Raw genomic sequence first — 21,921 nt, 5'->3', positions numbered from 1 at the left:
AGTTGTAGATGCAATGGCTATGATAGCCTCTCGCCTAGATCTACCACAAAATTCTACACACTACGAGTTCTTAGTTGAACAACTATGGATCCCCACTTATGATATCCCAGAATCCGAAATGGTATGTCAAATCATTTGTCCTAATTCCGCTTGGTATGGTGATTTCTATGCTTATCTTCATGATCAAATCCTTCCACCAAACCTATCTAATAACCAATGTAAGACATTCATATGCCAATCATCCTTATACATAATCATTGTTTATACCCTATATCAACGAGGTCTTGATGGTACTCTCCTACAATGTTTAGACCAAGGAGAGGTGACAACATCTTTACAAGACGTACATGAAGGTATTTTGTGGAGCTCACTCTAGCATCCCTTCCTTGGTTAAAAGGATCATTAAAGCAAGATACTACTGGCCTGCAATGGAGAAAGACTCTTACTATTTTGTCTGAAAGTGCACGAAATGCCAAGCTCACAAAGACCTAATATATGCACCAATGCAAGAACTACAATCTATTGAAACACCATGGCCCTTCTGTCAATGGGGACTCAACATTGTGGGTAAGATACATCCATCATCATCAAGTGGCCATAAATTCATTATCACTGCCATTGAGTACTTCACTAAATGGATTGAAGTTGTTCCAGTAACACAAGTCATTGGTAAGCAAATTGTGTCCTTTATCCTCAATTATATCATATGTTGGTATGGTGTTCCCATGTCCATTATTATAGATAATGATCTTCCATTCAAAAACCAGGATGTTCGAGAATTGTATGAAAAATTCGATATCCCTTGCATCAATTCTCCACCCCATACCATCCACAAGGCAATGGTCAAGAAGAAGCTTCCAACAAGAATATCCTTAGAATCCTAAAGAAAATAGTTAATGATGCCAATCGTGATTGGCACATCCATCTAAATCCCACACTATGGGTGTATCGAACTAGCATTCAAACCCCTATAGATGCAACACCATATTCATTTATTTATGGAGCAGAAGTTATCTTACCTATTGAGGTTGAGTTACCATCCCTGCAAGTATCATTGCATAATCTAATCAATGATGAGGAATATTGAGTCTCACGTCTTCAAGACTTGGAATTGTTAGATGAGAAGCAACAAGTTGCCTTCAACCACCTTAAATCATATCAACAATGCATGAGTGGAAGCTACAATCACAGAGTCAAGCATAGAACATTTGAATTGGTGATCTAGTTCTTAGAGAAAATCCTCGCAACCAACCAAATAGGGAACATAGAGGAAAATTTGAATTGAATTGGTTAGGTCCCTATGTAATTACTACAATCTTTGGGTCCAGGGCATATCAGTTGGCTACTTCAAAGGGGGAACAACTATCAGATCCAATAAACAACGTGCACCTCAAGAAGTTCCATACATAGCTATTTAGAGCATCAGGCTCGTACATATTTTAAAAAAATCAAAAATATTATGAAAAAGTCCTAAAAAAAGTACAACAAATTTGAAACATACAAGAAAATAGTAAAGAGAAATCATTCGTCCAAACGGTGAAAACCACTTTGGTGGCACCTTGGACAAGTACGATGGTGAAAACCTGGAAAACAGGTACCATACGTAAAGGCTTTGCTCCATTGTCTTTCAAATTCATTTATCAAATCCTTTCATCCACCCACAACATTTTGTACTTACCATGGCTTGATATTGATCCATCATCAATCTTTGTCCTACAAGTCCCACCATCGCAGTTAGCACCTACACCTAAATGGGGGCAACTTTCCTTGACATTACAATGGGAGTAGATCCTAAACATCACTGGTTCACAGAACTACTTTACTATAAATAAACCAAAAACATTTGATAAACATGATGAAATAAACCAAAAAAATTTGAAAAACATCATGAAATAAACCAAAAACATTCGAAAAATGTCCTAACATAAACCAAAAACATTGAAAAAACTAGAAAAAAATAAAAAATATTGGCAAAACTGTACAAAGCTAGAAAATCCATAAACATCACAAAAACCAATCGAAACATTGCAATAAATTGATTCTTGTTCACACAAATATTCGATCAAATGTGAAAACAAATTGCACTTGCAAATCAAATACTCAAACAAGACAAACTATCAATTAACCCACAAACTGTCAAATGTCTCGACTAAACATAAACAACCATCTTAACAAGGATGCATCCTTCCTTAACAACAAGACATGATGAGACATCTTTTGGCAAGAAGATTCTTTGACTATTCGACTATTGATAGTACTTTTATCTTTTACTGATTTATATCATGTTTCTATGCTACTCAAGGATATCCACAAGTGATTAAAGTGGCCAGGATGGTTCATGGTATCTTTTCTTTGTTTTCTATTTGCGGATTGTTGCAATGAAGTTCTGAGGCAAATACTAATGGTGTCCATGTTAGGAGTTCATAAAGCTATGAGATCCTATGCAAAAATAAAAAATCATGGATCATTATGGCTTATTGACTACACTATATATCTCGACCATCATTGTGTGCACTAGAATTGAGGGGAATATTCCTTGACTATAATTTGTTTGTTTACAGGTGTAACACTCAACCTTGGTTTTCAATACCTCAATCAAGATCGGTACTAAATAAGCCCAATGATGAAAGAAAGAACTATGAAAAGCACAAGATCCATCCATCAATCCATATTGCTACATATCTTTCATACATCATAGCTATGACAATGGATAGCTTTATTTTGATTCTTTTCTATAGGAATGGGTCCTAGGTCCTCCGTACCTTCTATCTAACATTGAATCACCCCCCTCACGCTCCCTATCTAGGTCATCATAACTGCATACCCTATATCGTGTACCACAAACCAATCAAGCCAAGTACATCGTAGTCCATCTCTACATGGAGGGGTTGCATAGCCTATCTCACCCAGGTAATTCTGTACGCAATAGTGTGCCTGCCTTTTAAACCCAATTGTCAATTGGTCAATCAATCCAACACAATCAAAATAGATAATTACATCAATTGTCTAAGTCTCAATAGGTTGATTTGACTCCATTAAACTCATACTTTATCTTGTTCAAACGAAACCTGACATCAACTATCACACTTTGACTAAAATTGGGGCAATTCAACCAATTGCACTAGACTATCCAAAAAATATTGATCAATTGAAGAACATCAATCAAATGCACCACAATACTGCATTTGCATCATATCTCTTGCATGACCTTAGGGTACTTACTGGCTTCCCATTATTCTCTACCACTTGCCATTCACCCTCATTCATTCCAAAATCCACCATTCTACCATGCTTAATTTTCTTAAAAATTTTGAGAGATCGCTTGAATTTTTTAAATTTCATCCCATCTCTTGAGGGGGCATACCTATCCACCAACTTGATGCATGCTAGGGCATGTACCATGCTTGCTTGTTTTTCTTTGAAACAATGCGATAAACTACATCGCCGAAAAGAGGGGCAAATGTAGACACCCATTTTTGTCCACTTAATTAAAAGAACACAATATTTATTTGATTATTTAACCATTGTTTAATGATTGATTAAATTAATATTTAATTAATTTATCCCAACCCCCTTCTCCTATTAATTAAATAAATTATTCAATTTATTTGATTTAAATCATTAAACCATATTCTGATAATTAATTAAATAAATAAAGCATATTTATTTAATTAATACCCTCTCTCACATTAAAGTAAATTAATATTTATTTAAATCCACAAAAATCCATCCCTCACATTTAAATAAACATCTTCTTCTAATCATGACTTAACCCCTATTATTAGCCTAATAATCCTCTAAGTGTTTGCACATTCCTAAACTAAGGGATTAGGGAAGAGTCACTTCTCAAAACATTTAAGGCTCTTAAAAAGAATTAAACGCCTTCTCCCTTTCACAAGCTAACCCACATGGGCCTTTGACCAACTTAACCCACCTTTAACCCTTGCACATTCTCCCAACCCATGGTTAAAGGCTTATTCCTTAACCCAACCATCTATGGTAACCCTCAAGTCCCCTCAAGCCTTAAAGGCTTTGACCAATCTAACCCTTTAACCCTTGCACACTCCTTTACCCCTTGGATAAAAGCTTTATCCATTAACCTAACCTTAAGCTAACCACCCATGGTAACCATCATGTCTCTTCAAGCATTTAATGCTTTGTCCCTCTCCTCTCCAGCCTTCCATTGTTCAACATGTGATTGGCTTAAAGGGGAGAACATAGATTGAGGATCATCACTTCCTCATGCAATCCTTACCCTTCCTCAATCAACTCAATCTCAACCCTTCATTTGCCCATTTTCTCTATAAATAGGGCTCATACTTTCATTGTTAGAGAGAGAAGAGTTATCAATCAACTCAATCTCAACAGTTCATTTGCAAGTTTCATCCACAGTTCACATAGTCGATCATCTCCCATCCTCCATTGGACATCCTTTGTGATAGTGCTCAAGTTGAGGGCATACTTCAAATAGCAGCAAGATCTTGGAGAGGAGGAGGACAAGGAAGAGCCATGGGATAGAGAGCATCATGGGGAAGTATTCATTTCATTTTGTTTATTTCTTAGCTAGCTTCTTGTTTACTAATCTTTCTTGATATGTTTTGAAAGGGTTTGAGTTCATTATGTTTATGGTTGAGCATGTTATTTAGATGATCTCATATTGGTTTTCCACTAATCCCCATTTCCATTGTATCCGTTACTAGACTAGAAGAGCGTGCATGTATAAGTGGATAGAAAATAGTCTATAGTTTTGAAATACTAAGGTCTCATAAGACCAAGAAAACTTTAAGAACAACAATAAGCCTAATACTATCCATTTATAATAAACAATTGAAGAAGGACAATCATCTCATGATATTGTCAAAGAGTTTAAATATGCTACAATCCACTAAATGACAATTCACAAAAGAGGATAGCAGGTTACACTACAAGACAATGGGTTTAATGCAAGGAATCAAGTCCAATAGCCAAAGGCCAATCATGAATATCACCAAGTGAAAACGAGTAGTTATGAGTCTTACTTGTGTATTTTTCACTTGCATAAAGACCTCTTAAAGATATAAGCACGTGTAAATACCATTTTGAAGCCTTTTGACAAGTTCTGAAGTAGTTGAAGGGGGGACTATAATGGCTCATTTTAGTTCTATCTCATCTAAGAGACTTTCAACTCAAATTAAGGCATAAAACCACATGTCCTATAAGTTTAGTAAGTTGATTGAGTATTTGGATATGGTGGAGTATGATATAGGGTATTTGGATATGGTGGAGCATGATATAGGGCAATTTTTAGGCTTATTTGACTCAATTTGAGTATGTACCAAGAATTTAGGAGCTTACCACTTGCCAAGTTAGGTACATTTCAAGGGAAGATGTAGCAAAATGAGTAAAATATTTGAAGACACCTCAACAACCACTCCTCCTAGGTGCCCAAGCAAGTGGAAATGGTCTTTTCCAACATTTATTTTCTTTATAGATGAAACCCTATATTTTCTCTATTGTTGTAGATGAGTTGTAGGGCTCCTAGGATTTAGTTCTTGCAATGTTCTTCCAACAAGATTTTGTTTTGTAACTGAAAAAAACAATCTTAGAGGCTAAAACATATGTAATATTTCATCATTTTCAAGATAAAAATTAGTCATTTCCAAACTTATATTATTGTTTAAAGACACCTTTCAACAATAAGATTTAAATGATTTTACTTTCTTACATATACTGCTACATTGTATGTAAAATAATTATTGATGAACATTATTGTGTTTTCTCATGCAAAAACTTAATGTATGTTTCGTTCCAACACCCATAGGTAGAAATGTATAGTTTATGTAGGTTGTAAGTTGTGATGATTTGCAAATAGCTATTTAGTCAAGTGAAAAACATCTCTTCTTCAAAATTGTTGAAAACTCTAAACTCCTTGCAAAATATTGATGTATCAGTGTATAAAAATACTTGAGTTGTTTGACACTAAGTTGATTATTGGTACATTGTGAGTCCAAAACAACAATACAAGTCATACAATTATCTAATGCATCACCCATTAAAACTTAGTTTTTGTTTAAAGCAATTTATCTCCCATTTCTTAGTGAAATTAGTAGTTTAAGTGAAGTACCAAGAGTAAACAACCTTCTCTAGAGGTTCACTTTCACAATAAGTGACCCAAAACTTGAAAGTGATCCAATGTTTCACTAGATTGCTAAGTTAGGTACTTAGCAAGGGTGCTATTTAAGTGATAATGTACTAACAACTTAGAAATTCCATTTGAAAATTTGATTAGGATAATATAAGGATATCTAGAATCTAGATTCACTATTGGACATCATTATATTTATAGCTAAATATCTAAGATCATTAAGATAAGAACATAGATGATCCTTTAAAATGTTACTTTATCTGAATGTTAGTTTTGAGAACAATGAAAGTAGAGAAAATATATCTTATCCCTCTCTTAAGTATTCCTGTAACCTTGAACAATGAAAGTAGAGAGAAATCTATCTCATCCCTTTGTTAAGTATGCCTGTAAACTTGATTTGGTTGTAGTATGTTAATGAAAAGTAAGACTTCTCTCTCTACTTTAGAAGTGATATTTATTATATAATATCATTAATAACAATACTATACTTTAAATAACATCAAATGTAATTAAGAATGAAATAGATATATTAAATTAATATGTACTACATCAAGAGTCTATATCTGCATTATCATATATCTGTAAAAATAATGATAGATCTTTATCATATATTGGATTAATAACAAGAGAGAAGCATGATTCTACATATATACATCTAATAAAGGTAATAGTAAACTGTAAGTAATATTAGGTATTTATATTCATATTTCATGTTTTTTTACTAACATTCATATCTTAAAATAAATGTATACGACTACTAATGTTTAATCAGCCCTCACTAATATTACCAACTATTAAAGTAGCATTAAAGACCTACTATCAAAGTCATATCCTAGTTTCTATTAAGTCAATTATTCAATCAAAATGTATATTCTATTAGTTTCATATTACTATAAGAAAATATTGAATCTTTTACTATTAAAAGAGTCTTTAATATGTGATTATATAATCTTTTGACCATCAAATACTATTTTTTCAATTGAAAACCTTGAATTCATTGCTAAGTTCCAATATGATTCAAAGGATGTAATGATAGTGAAATAAGAAATAATATCCCAATACTACCATGCATCTGTAACCGATTCAATGCAAGTGAAACAGTCATGGAAGATGTGCATGCAATGGTGAATGTATAACTTAGTGGATCCAAAGTTTCATCAATATCAATAAAAGAGAAAGATTTGATGTAAAGAATTATAAGGCTTTTACTTGGAAATTTAGGGTAATGGCGACTTTCTATCCTTGAGCCAAATGGGGGGTTAGGCAAGAATAATGAATAGTTAGCATATTGCCTCAAAGAAACATGCTTCCATGGGTTCGCTCAGTAATGGATAAGCACAAAATGGTTTAGAAAATCATGAGGTTTTAGAGCTCAGCCACCTTTCTAAGATTCATTACTTACTATCAGGCTGCAGACGACAGCATTCAATAGACACATGAATAGATTATGCACCCAAAACATATCCATGCAACATATAATATGCAAAATAATATGTGAACTGTTTGACAGAATGGCTTTAGCAGTTGGTTCGATCACACATATTAAGCTTACATTTCTAGGTTTAAAAGTGTTAAACATTCAGAGTTCACTGACATTTTTTAGACTTAATTTGTTGTTTAATGTGTGTTGTCACACTCAGAATACATTTCTAGACTTAAAAGTGTTAAACACAGAGTTGACTAACATTATTGAGACTTAATATGTTGCTTAAGGTGTGTGATTTAAGACTGACTGTTATGGTTTGTATTATTAAGATGATGTCTAAGATAAATTTAGTAAAATAACTTAACAATTGCTCATACATATGACATCGACTTATTGAATTGTCGATTTTTATATCAAACCCGTGCCTAAGTGAAACTGAAAATTAAAAACCACTTGAAGAATCATCAAACACAATCTTTAGAAAAGAGAAGAGATTTTGGGGCTCTAAATCTATATGTTGTTATCTCTAGTATTGATAAAGGAATCGATTCTATCCAAACAAAAAGAATATATCACTCCTGCACAGTAGCATCTTATTCACAAGATTTCTAGCTCTGAAATACAAACTATATAGCAGAAGTATATTAAGGATGCATTCAAAATAAGCTTAAATACAATGATTACGCACTACACAGTATACGAGAAAGCATAATATATGGGTTTTGCTATGTTCATAGGATGCAAAATATAAAAAATTGCAATATGCACAAAGCACAAATACATGAGTCGATCCTACAAATCAGATGATATGAAGATTGAAGAGTAGTAGAAGAAAGGATTCACACCTTTGTTAACTGCTCTGAGTAAGTCTCACCCTTACTCTCCATTTCATGCTCTATCATCAATATGAAAGCATTTGGACAATGTGCATACAGATCTATCTTCCCCATTGCATGGCTGTCACAGAATATTTTACAAGAGAAATGTAATAAACCCCAAGACAGATTTTCTTCATGCACCAGTCTTCCCCATACTTCCATGCATTTCCACTCTAAGTAAATCTTCTCTCTTTTCTTTCTCCCTTCTCCCATGCATAATAGAAATTTATCAATATTAATAACTCCCATCATGTGGCTAAGAAAAGCCTCTCCATTATTGTGTCTTAATGGAGTATTTATATCATGTAACGGTTATAAAAATAAAGCAAGAAGGAAAGAATGAATGACAATTATCATTTCTTTAAATTAATGCTAAAAACTAAATCAAATGATAGAATAATGTATAGTTAAAATTATTAATAGCTTTTCTTAAAATGATTCATGTATTATATTAAGGAGAAGATTTAGGGTTGTGAGAATAGGATTAAAAATTCTTGTTACATTTCTTTTGTTTTTTGATATTTTGCTATGTTTTAATGTACTGATATGTTTTCAAAATGCATATGTGAATGATGTCACAACCCTCCTTTATCACTTTTTGATTTAAATACAATTCTATTATATTTTTGGATAAGCTATTTAAATGATTGAATAAATTTTATAAAAAGAATGAAAATAATAATACACACACACACTTGGAGAATATACATTATTTTTATTTATTTATTTTCCACTCCCAATTATGGCACATATTGTAGGAAGAATAAGAAGCTTCTAAAGGAATCTCCACCACCTTGCATGTAACTCCCCCACTAAGTTTAATCAATTTGCATGAGCCCAATATTAGAAAAGAATCTCTTTTTTAATTAAATTTTCTAGATAGTGGAATGGAGGGAATTTTCTTATAAAATTGTATGCAAGTTTCAAAGAAGGGAGTTGATTGTGTTTTGAAGGAAATTTCCCAAGTTTTAGAAGTAGATCTTTTTTGGTAGTTTCATTTTCGTTGCAGGAATTTTAAGTTGTTGTTGAAGGATTTCTCTCAAGTTGCAAGGAAGAATCATAAGGATAGCTAGTGGATTCAACATCAAGCTCGATAAACCAGGTTCTCTCCTTGTTATTTCACATTTACTTATGAGGAATTTGTAATATCAAAAATATAGTTATAGATCTTCTTTTATATAAAGAATTTTTTTTTATATTAGATTGTAAATCTTTTATTTAGGGATAAATAATAATGATAATGCTTTCATATAGTGCATGTAAAAGATAGTTTATTTATTTATTTTATTTCCCTTAAGAAAATATGCACATGATCTTGCTTTTTGTTTTTTTTCCAAAGATTTTAGCAAAAAAAATCATATTTCTTTATTTGTTTAAAATCTCTTTTTCTGAGATTAAAATTCTTCCCTGTGTGATTTGAATCTTTATTTCTTCCCTCTAATTCATTTCTCTGGTTCTTTGAATGGAAATCTGAATCTCATTCTTTAATCTCTCAGTGATTATTTTAAATCTCTCTGTGATTTTTAGTTAAACAAATCTCTCTGTGATTTTTAGTTAAATAAATCTTCCTGTGAGTTGAACAAGACCTCTATGTGAATATTAGTTGAATAAAATCTCTCTGTGAATACTGGAAATAAACAATCTTCCTATAAATACTGGAAATAAACAATCTCCCTGTGAAATCTGGAAATAAACAATCTTCCTGTGAATACTGGAAATAAACTCTCTATCCCCCTCTCTAGATATTAGTTGAGAAATAGAATATAAATCCCTCTGTGTGAGCTTTGTATTTCTTAGTATAAACACCTACCTACTTCTTTGATAATCTGTGCATCGCTGGAGTAAATTACTTCTCTGGTTATTCTATTTCTCTGTTATATTTTCGTCCCTGGGATTAATTGTTATTCTCTCTTGCAATAATATTCTTTTATACACATACCTGTTTATTTACTCCTCCTTTATGAAATTTAATAATCTGGGAATGTAACCATATATATATATTTATCCCAATGAAAATAATTTTTAACGTTGCAAGTGATTTTAAATTTAATCACGTCATTCAGAATTATGAATGTCGGGCGATGTGCAGGCTAGTGGAGGCAGTTTAGTAACCGTCGGGGAAGTGGTACCCTCCACTTCCCCTACGGTCACTGTCACGGCAGTGGCCGTAGGGTAGTGGAGGGGACCACGGGGTCCCCTCACCACTGCGGGCCTGCTTCCGTAGTATCCGCAGTGGTGATGGGACCCGTGGGGTCCCACTCCCACTCCTCCCTTTGTTAAATGCCATTTCAAATTTTAAAATTTATAGGAAATGTTAAATGTTAAATTCCTTTTTTTTTAATATAAATTTTAGTTTGATAAAAATTTTAAACTTAGATAAAAATTTTTTTGATTTATAATTAGTTTTAGTAATTTATAAATTGTAAATTAAATTATACCAAATTTAATAATTAGATCTTTTTTTGATCCACTTAGCAATTAATCCATATTAAATGACTTGAAGATAAATTCTATTTTGGGATTAGTGGCTTTATAAGCGATATTCTCGCATGTAACTTACCCTACCTTCGCTTCATGCAAATTGCTTTACATTGATTACATTTATTGGCGTTTCCATCTCCATGCAAGTTTCACGTTTAAATATTATTATGCAAGTTTCCTAATCGTTATTATTATGCAAAGTTATATTTCAAGTTTTGAATAATAAATAATGTTAGTTATGGTTTTTATTCCATGTAATTCATCAAGTAGTTATTTCAATTAATTGAGCTTTGCAATGTCTAATTATACGTGTTCAAATTCATAATTATTTTTCAAGCATGATGTTTATCATAAGTTAGAAAATTAAATAAAGGAAGTTGGAAAACCAAAACCTAGTAGCGTTCGGTATATACAGTGCCTCTGGGTCACGCTTACGGGTAATGTCATCGTGTTGAACTACTGCACTTAACGCCTAATAAAGCTACATCAACAACGTCTGTGGCATCATCCCTATAAATCGTCGGGGAGTAATAAGGGACACTTGGAAGTTAAAATCCAAGGGGCGGGTAATCCCCCTTGGATCGATAATTTAATAAGATAATTCTAAAATGATCTTTCATTCGCTGAGTTAAACTATAGTAAACCCCTGTAGGGATGATGAGTGAAATGCTTTTATAAAATTGATTTAATCTCGAAGAATTGTTGTCGATTGACAATTGGTCAAGGGTGACGCTTACCTTAAGAATTAGGATCTAGTGGTTTTAGGCCACAAGCAATAGGCCATCTTGAGCCCTTGCTTAAGCACTACCATTGTGGGTAGCAACCGCAGAGAAACTGTCTGGGACATTGACCCTAGAAAGGGTTGCGTACCCACTAATCAATTTACATCAAACCATAGAGTAGAAAATAGAACTACATACTTTACGCCTTGATCCCGTGCCGAAGCGGGTATGTAGGCAGTCTTGGGACGGAGTTGTCCCTTGTACTCAGGCGTTCGTGGGTGGGGTCTAGGCTTGGTATAGAAGGATTGAATAGAATCCTAATTTGAAAGATAATTAAAATGGAAAAAAGTAATTCAATGCATACTCCGAAGGAATCCCGTATGGATTCGTTTGACTTCTCGAGGCTTTAAGCCAAATTTCGAGGCGGAATTCAAGCTTGTATTATGTTATTTAATTACTCCTAAGGACAACGACCTCGGTGCACTTCTGTTAGAAGAGTGTAGTACTTAGTGAGTGGCTCAGGACCCGAATGGTCCCGATGAGTCTAAGTCTCTGGCCAGAGCACCTCCTATCCCGATTGGATAGATGCCTACCTCGTATGGGTAGATGCCTATCCCGTATTGGATAGATGAAATCTTATGTCCCGTATGGACAAATGCCTAACCCGTATGGTTAGATGCTCATCCCGGATGGATGAATGCCTAATCCAAATGGATGGATGCCCAGAGTATGCGATTGAATCAGACATAAATGATTAAACAAAAAAAAAAGAATGGTCAATTTTGTTGAGTTAATTATGGGTGGGTTACTACAAATGACTTCATTTGAAAAATCATTAAGTTTTAATGAGCTATATAATCATGTTTATACATGTTAAAGCTAATGATGATATTTTTTGGAGCAAATACAGGGAATTCATCATTCTTCGAGAAGGGAGGGAAAGTATAATCGAGAATGGAAGGTAAGCAGTTGATTGGTCAAGTTGTCATCTAAGTTTCCATACTTGTAAGTGTTGGTCATGTAATGTTTTGTTGATATAGCCTAGAGACAAAGAGAGTTGTGTAATAGGTAGCTAATTGGTTAACTCTAGTCGGTCAATCTAGTGGTTAGGGTTCCTTCTTATTTTGAACTTTTGGGTGTTGACCTTAGCCATCAAATAACTAATTTCATCTAATAACAATATTGGTAATCATTTTGGAATTTAACTTTATTTTAATTAAAATGTATTTGATCTATATTAATGACTATGAATGCATACTATGAGTACACATAGATGTATATAAATGTGTATACATGTGTGACATATTAATGTGGCACGAGTATACATATACATATACTTATGTATAATATGTACTCCATGTAGTATGCATCATGTTCATATAGAATCTTTATTGATAGTTGAGACGTTATTAATGAATTATTACATGAACATAATGACCGAAGACATTGCTCACTTGTGTGAACAACTTTATCATATCGATCAAATATATCTTATGAAGAGTTAAACTCAATACTAACCATATTCTTTTTAAGTAGCAATAGAATTTGTAGACACCCAAAATTGTCCAGTCTAATTAAATAAATATTTTATTTATTTAATTATCTAAGCCTAATTCTTCTCTTAATTAAATAAATTTTTATTTATTTAATTAATTCATTTATCCTCTTCTAGCCTTATTTCTCATTTAAATAAATACATTTATTTATTTAAATTATCCTTTTCCCTAAATTAAATAAATATCTTATTTATTTAATTATCCTACTTCTTCTATTAATTAAATAAATCTTTATTTATTTAATTAATTCATTAGCCTTTTCTACCCATGACATAGGTCATTCATCTCTTAATTCATACACTACCTACCCCTTTCATTATTTTATTATTTCTTTTACCTACCCTCTAATCATAGCCGACCTCCTTTTACACCTCTCAATCTTATCCCTCCATTTCATATAGTGTCTTCTATATAAGGAGATGCTTCCTTCATTATCAAACCCTAATCATGCATTCTAATCAATCATTCTAATCGTTCTATGCATTCTAATCATCTTTTATGCACTTGACTACACTACGATCCTACTTGCAACCACATTCCGTTCTTTGTTGAGCTCTTGTGCATATAAAATCTGAGAGCAAATATATCAAGCAAGATCAATGGAGATAGGAATCTGAATGGAGATCAAAACCCTATTGGACATGTGATGGTATAATCTTTGTGATTTCATGTGATTTGCACTGTCTTAGGTAATCTTCATATGTTATGGTGGATCTTTGTTGTTGTTAGGCTAGGGTTTTGTGGTTGGATTCATTTAGCCTTTCAATATTATTATTATTGTTTTCCATTTTCACCATATACAGAATTAAGTGAACAACCATATTATATTAAAAAGTAATTACAAGCCATTCCACGTGGATTATGAAATTTAAAGAAGCAAAAATAATATGATCTACAATTTATTAGTAAGCATGATAAGGCAACGACTATACTATTGGAATCTGTCCATTAACAAAGCTAATCTAGAATAAGACCTTAATTACATTGCATATAGCAACCAAGGTTGCCAACACTAAGCTTTTAAAAGGGAATTCATTGAACTCACCAACGTGAGTGAAATAATCTCTATCACTCGATATGTAATTCATGGAGATGAAATGAAATTTCTCCAAATGAAGTGTAATTCGCATAACTACTTAAATAAGTGGTAAAAGATAAAGTTTCAAGTCCATATGATAAAAAGAGAAAGCAAGCATTTTTTTAAACATTTTGAAACAAAAAGAAAAGTACAAAATGGCTCTACATTACTACAAAGAGCTAAGAACAAGAAATACTTTGCAAGGAATTCAATGACAAGATGAGAGGAAGGTTTGGAAAGCATACAACTCAACCTTGGTCTGGAAACAAGCTCACTCTAGGTTATGCATTGTGGTTCTTCCTTTGTTTTTAAAATTGAAAAGTTTATAGCTTGGAATTAATGGTTAAAATTAAAGTGTTGTCATAAAGAGAGGCAATAGCTTCAATAATAATCTATGGTTGTGATTTGTTAAAGCTTAGCAACAAGAAAATCATAGTATGTTGTTATTTTAAAAGGACATAGAAGCATAACATACCTTGTAGAGTCTTCTACGAAATAGCAGAAAGTAAAGAACATAAGTAATTAAATATGACTCTAAATTTTTTATTTCAAATACTGCATTGAGTACGTATGTATTATGAAATTCCTCTCAAGAGAAAATTTTATCGTAGTAATTATATGGAAACCCTCTATATGTTGAATGAATACTCATGGCTAATGGTAGCCTGAGAAACTTAACAAAGACTCACCTGAAATGAAAACATTGCTAAAATTAAACTTATACTTACCCGAATCAATCTATTAAGAAGGAAACATTAATCAAATATAACAAAATTCATGAAGTGAATTTGAAATACCAAAGAGAGAATAATTATAGAGTATCATAAAAGATGTAAACATGTATTCGAATCTCTCTCACATATTCTAAGACATGATACAGTATCTCAAAGTAAAGATAATAACAGTGTATAACTATTGACTAGAGACTCCTTCTTGTATTCATGAGGATGCAAGTAGCATGCCACTCATGATTACAAGTATGGAGCTAGTCATGCATAAACAACAGAAAAGAAAACTAATTATTGTGATCTTAATATAAAATGTAGAAGACCGTAAATCTTGTCAGGTAAAAGCACAAAGTTGTGCCACACTTTTATAAAGGAAACAGTCAATGCTGATCAATTCAACTTTTAAATTTAATCAATAGAAAGTTATTTTAAATTTTTTTTAAATGATTTGAATATGCTTTCTGATAAAGTAAAAACTATAATTTAGTTGCTAATTAAATATTATAATTGAATTTACATGAGGTGTCACACTTTATATAGTAAATTTTATCTTTTTTTCTTCAATTTTTTTATGTATATTGATAACTTGAAACTTTAGTGCAAAAATATATTTTTAACTATTTTTTATGTTTATGTATTTTTCAATAAATTTGAAAAATTGTGTGTACTAAAATATCTCTTTCCATTTGGTGTCACCTTTTTTCTTAATTATTTATCCAAATTAGAAAATAATTACATCATCTTGATATAAACTCTTTTCTCTAATGCATTTATTTTTTTGAATAATTTTAAATGAATTTTAGTGTTTTTCCTTTACAAGATAATCAACCTTATAATTTAGTGATGATGACCTACTTTCAATAAAAATAAAATATAAAATATAAAAAACTAATTAAAATATTAAAACATATATATTTTGGAAAATTCACTTATAGATCTATAAAAGGGTACTTTTACTTTTCAAGAAAAATATTATTTATAAGAGTAGGAGTTGTTGAAACATCGAGTTTTTAAAAAACAAATGGTAATTAGACCCAAAGTGGTATAAAATATACATTTAGTAGGCAATTCTAATTGGAAAAGTTGTGGCCCATATATAAGATAGCTATAATGAATCTCTATAGACCATATATTTAACTAAAATGAATTTTTTGTTAGAATTAATTAAATTCACTTGTGCTGATAAGTTGGCCTAAAACGTGACACGATTTTGTGCTTTTACCCTATCATTTCAGTTCTGCACCTAGAAGGGTAATTAAACTTAGTGACAGTGTGTCTCTAGGCCAAGTCAGTATGTAGTTGGCATAAGAGACTCTCTTATTGGTCAGTAAGACTAAACCCATATGTTGGCTGTAACCGAGTAGGGTGGTGAACATAGACTACACATTCACTCATGTTAGCAAATCAGAATCTTTGGCCAAAGTGACGTTGCACTAAGCAAGAGTCAATTACTTTACATGGTCCAAATACACTACCTAGTTAGAGGTCATGCTAGTTAGGAGAATCCAATGGTGTGTGACCGACTAGAGTTGTGTAGGGTCAAAACACCAGTCTCATATGGCGTTAGACCAATTAACTTGCTTATACCCTTGTGAAGGGTGGGGCTGCTTTCAAAAGAAAGTTGTGTGAGAAATCGCTAGGTATAAGGTTGAGTGGTAAATCGCCTTGATGATACTTTCCCTCTTGTTAGACAGTTTGCAAGATTAAGGGAACCAAATGAATTACCAAAAAATATAAACTCTAAACTCCTTTTGAACTTTTATGTTATGAACTCAACTTAGATAGGTTAATTCTATTAATGGATATATGCTCTTTATTTGTTCTGGAATAATAATGTTGAAACTTATATCTTGTAGAAATGTTAAATGTTTCTATTACATTTATTTTTTTTAAATGTTAGATTTCTAGAATGTTCTTTATTTTATCTTATCCTTCTTGCTTTTCGTTAAGCTCAATAGCTATAGCTTGTTACAATTCTCTTCAAGACTCATAACTTGGTATTACATATAATCCAATAGAATGAGGAAAATTTTCTATTTATACTGCATCAACATAAGATAAATTCAAATATATCTTGAATCTTTGTGAATTCTCTTTTGAAGTTGTAAGAAAATAAACCTTTGTTGTTTGAATAGTGGTAGAGATGTTAATTTTCAAGCAATTCCTAGGAAGCCTCAACAATATTCTACAATTAGAAATGCAAGGTGCAAGTCTTCCTAATGAAAGACTTTTGGTTAAGAATTGAATCATTTTCAGTCCCTTAAGACACTTCAGTTTAGCTAGTCTACCAATCAAAGAAGTTATTTATAGAAGGAAGGCTATAATGATTTTGACTTTCTCGATAGGTGTTGAATCTAGTTCCTTCTAATAAAAATATATGACTACATTTCTTTTTGTTTGAAGAAGATAAAAATAAAGTATAACTTCATCAATTCCTATTCATAGTTATTGTGTCAGTTGACAAACTATTACCATAGGATATATAAAATTCTACTTGATGCTCTCCTAAATGGCACAAGGTTAGTCTATGATCAAGTAACACAAAAACACACAAAACATTAATGTTAGTCAATCGAAAACTAATCTAAAAAGGCATACCAAAAGAGAGACTACAAGCATGCAAGCATATTTAACTATCAAAGCAAACATGATGAGGCATCTCCAAATACCTCCTAACATACTCCTAGTTCCTTCTCCCTTGTTCCTCTCCTCTCCAAGTTCCAAAATAGTGTAGCTCTCAGCAGCTTTTTGCACTATGGATGCTTATGGAGGATTGAGATTTGTAGTATAGCTCCAAATATGAAATGAAAAGCTAATATTATAAAATGATGTATTTTAACCAAAATGATAAGATGTTAGATTGCTTATGCTAAAATGCTCTCTAAAATGTCTATAGCTTAGATGCATACAAGTTTTCAGGATCTGGATTATGAAGGAATGGGCTCTATTTATAGGAAAAATGGAGCAATGGATGGCTAGGATTGAAAGGTTTAATCAAGGGTCAAGCTTGAAAGTTGGGGATCCATGTGCACAATTTGCACCAATGAAATGGTGACAAGTGTCAACATAAGATTGGGTTGAGAGAAGAGGTTGGAGGCATTAAATGCCTGAGGAGACCTCATGGTTATCTAGAAGGTAAGGGTCAAGCCTAAATTAGGATTACCCACTGGATTAGGAGTTAATGCAAGGATAAACCTTTGTGCAAATGATTAAGAGATAATCATGGTCAAAGCATTAAAGGCTTGATGAGACCCTTGGGTTGGGTAGAGGTTGAGTCAAAACAAATGTTTTAACCATGTAGGAGGGTTTGGGTTAACCATTAATGGTTTTTGAAGACTTTGTGGATTAAGTGGTTGAAGGTTGGAAGCTTTCAAAGGTTATCCAAGACTTTGAGACATTTAGTGGTTGAAGGTTGGAAGCCTTTAATGGTTATCAAAGACTTTTAGGCTTTGAGAAGTGACTCCATTTTGCTTAGGAATGTGACAATATTTAAGGGATGGATTAGGTTAATTAGGAAAGGTTTAGAAGAATCTAGAAGGGGTTTAAGCATGCAAGTGGATTTTGTAGGAAAATGCAAGTGGGAGAAATTTTGGTATTTTCAATTAAAATAAAATCATTTATTTCAATTAAATGGTGTAATTTGCATTTGAATAAATATTCAAATAAATATTAATTTATTTAAATGAGAAAAATGAAGATAAAGCATAAAAATGCTTGAAGACTTTGAGGGAAACCATTAAAGGCTTGAAGCCTTTAAGGAAAACCATTAAAGTCTTAAGAAGACTATAGAAGGAAGCCATCAAGTTTGAAGACTTTAAAGCCATCAAGTTTGAATACTTTAAGGGAAACCATTAAAGGTTTCAAGTGGGTGAGGATAAATAGGATTTTTAAATAAATAATTTATTTAAAATAGTTGTGCAACTTGCATTTGTAGGAAAATGCAAGTGGGTGGAGGATAAAGGTGATTTAAATAAATGATTTATTTAAAATAGTTGTGCAACTTGCTTTTGTAGGAAAATACAAGTGGGTGGAGGATAAAGGTGATTTAAATAAATGATTTATTTATTTAAATGTGAGAGGTGGGATTTTGGGGGATTTAAATAAATATTAATTTATTTAAATGTGAGAGGTGGGATTTTGGGGGATTTAAATAAATATTAATTTATTTAAATGTGAGAGAAGATTTAATTAAACAAATATGATTTATTTATTTAATTAATGGTATGAATTTGGTTAAGTGAATTAAATCAAATAAATTGAATAATTTATTTAATTAATAGGAGAAGAGGGTTAAGATGAATTAATTAAATATTAATTTAATTAATTATTATTATTTTTTTTATTTTTTTTATTTATTTTTTTTTCTGAAAAGAAGGGGATAAAATTTATTCAATCCAAATCGAGATACAAGGCAGAAGCCAAAGGCTCAGTAAAAAGGAGAACAACCAACAAACCAAACAACAACCCTACATAGTCCTGTCTTCCAATAAAGCTCTCTCCAAAATCCCTCGATAATCAGAAGGTAACTCACCCCTACCACTGATATCCCAACCATCCCCATTCTCCGAGGCCCACTTCGCCAAGCAGTCAGCCACGGTATTCCATTCTCTAGGGATGTGACAGAAAGAGACAGATTCCAAGGAGCTACATACACTTAAAATCTGTCTGACCATCAAAGCTAAATGCCAACTAACACCATCCAACCTCTGGTTGTTCAACATATCCACAACAATCTGAGAGTCAGACTCACAGATAATCCTCCTCCAGCCAAGAGAGCAACCCCGCTCAACAGCAGTTTTGATAGCCAGGGCCTCCATCAGGTTATTAGAGTAAAGCCCTTTGTAGACAGAGAAGCAAAAAACAACATCACCATCTTTACTTCTACCAATGCCCCCAATACTAGCATGCCCAGGATTCCCCCGAGAAGATCCATCCGTATTAATTTAATTAATTATTAATTGATGGTTAAATAATCAAATAAATACTAAGTATTCATTTAATTAAGTGGACAGATTTATGTGACTACATTTGCCCCTCTTTGAGACGGTGCAGTTTATCGCGTCGTTTCAAAGAAAGAAAAATAGGTGTGAAGAAATGCCCCATAAAATGTAAATTTAATGGGTGGTATGCCCCCTCAAGAGATGGGCCGAATTTTTATTTTTTTTTGAAAAATCAGGCGATCTCTCGAAAAAGAATGAAAAGTGGAGGGGAGGTAGAATAGAAGAAATTAGAACTAATGATGAAAGAATGGGAGAAAATGGAGTGAATATGAAGAAACAACAAGCCAGCGAGTACCCTGAGGTCATGCAAGAGATACATAGCAGATGTAGTGTGGGGTTTGGATTGATGCTATACAATTGATCAAAATTGGTTGGACAATCTGGTGCAATCGGTTTAATTGCCCTGGTCAAGTCAAAGCATGACAGTTGATGTCAGTTGGTCGCTTGGACATGATAAAGTCTGAGTAAGTGAATCAAAGTGACCTGATGTGACTTAGACAATTGATGTAATTGCCCGATGAAGTCAAGGTATATGAAGCAAAATACTCGTTGAGACGTAGACAATTGATCTAATTGTCCATTGGATTGTGTTTGATTGGTTGATCAATTGATAGTATGTGCGTGTGATGGATGGTTGTGGGGAATCATGGCAGCCCCGTTGAGACTAGGTCATTATGATAAATGCCTGATGTAGTCTAGGATTACCATAATCGATTACCTGTTGAGACCCGAAGATACTTGATCAGAGTATCTGTTGATAGTCTAGGTGTGTGGGAGTTGATGTATCTGTGTAGACAGAGTAACTGGCTTGATTGTGTGGATGAATGAGGATGGGAAACACAATCCCTCCTATTAGAGATGGATGGTGATGAACGTGGCTTATTGGGTTGATGGGAAACGATGAAGGATATGTGATGTTGATTATTGAGATGGGGAGGGTTGGGGGGGTTCGATGTTAGAAGAAATGGAGGACCTATGACTCATTCCTATGGAAGAAGAGGAAAATAGAGTATGCATTATTATGACTATGTATGCATGATATGCAGCTATTATGAATGTATGGATGGTTGGAATGCAACGGAATGCAGTATATACAGATGAGATGGAATGACGATCCATAGTGCTCTATTTTCATCATTGAGCTTTTAAAATGTTGGAAGAGAATACAAGCATCTTGACATAATGATTCAAGATGACCAGAGTATTTCTTACATGGATTTGATATAGCAAGTTAAAACAAGCAACTTGATATAATGGATCAAGTTGACCTGAGTATTGCTTGCGGAACAGACAAGGATTATCTCCGTTCATGCATGACTTGGATCGTCCTCCTTGATCTTAGGCTGATCATATCCTGAGACAAGTGCATACCATACTAAGAAATAAAAACCTTTATCCAGTTTGGTTGAGGTAGGAGGAACCAAAGAAAGAGCATTGTACCTACAAACAAACAGTATATACATAAAGAATAAAGAATATGGATCCTTGGTAATGGTTCATGCTCATATGGTCGAGGTATACACTATAGTCAGCAAGCCGTAGTGATCTAGGATTGCATTTTTGCCTATGATCACGTAGCGTGGTGAACTTCCCACGTAGACACCATTAGTACATGCCCCAGTACTTCATCGGAAATAATGCGCAAATGATACAAAACAATGCTGAAAGATCCCAATACAGATAAACAAATGAATTACTCACGAATCAACCAAGCATTTGATAGCTTAACATAATTTTCTTGTCAAAGAAAATGTCACTTTTGTCTTTGTTTTGGTAAGGAAGGATGTATCCTTGTTTAAAGACAGTTTCTGATTTGTTGGATGTGGATTGTGTGGTCGATTGATAAATGGTCATTGTGTGAGTACTGTGTTAATGTTGGTTTTGCATCTGCTCGAATGAATATGTACAAGGTGTTGCCATGTTTTTGT

At 32.9% G+C, this 21,921-nt stretch overlaps 1 protein-coding gene across 1 annotated transcript; it reads right to left on the bottom strand.

The window, feature by feature from the left end:
- Positions 1-19,459: 19,459 nt before the first annotated feature.
- LOC131874163 (uncharacterized) lies at positions 19,460-19,810 on the bottom strand. Its single transcript, XM_059217411.1, has one exon. It carries the CDS (start codon positions 19,808-19,810, stop codon positions 19,460-19,462), a length of 351 nt encoding a protein of 116 aa, XP_059073394.1.
- Between the last annotated feature and the right edge of the window lie 2,111 nt (positions 19,811-21,921).

The sequence above is a fragment of the Cryptomeria japonica genome, chromosome 3 (genome assembly GCF_030272615.1).
Source record: "Cryptomeria japonica chromosome 3, Sugi_1.0, whole genome shotgun sequence".
Taxonomy (NCBI): Eukaryota; Viridiplantae; Streptophyta; class Pinopsida; order Cupressales; family Cupressaceae; genus Cryptomeria; species Cryptomeria japonica.
This window is presented reverse-complemented; position numbering and strand designations above follow the sequence as displayed.

What these genes read in the sequence shown, in the direction of transcription:
- LOC131874163 (XM_059217411.1), bottom strand. Translation starts at nt 19,810, where the DNA reads ATGGAGGCCCTGGCTATCAAAACTGCTGTTGAGCGGGGTTGCTCTCTT.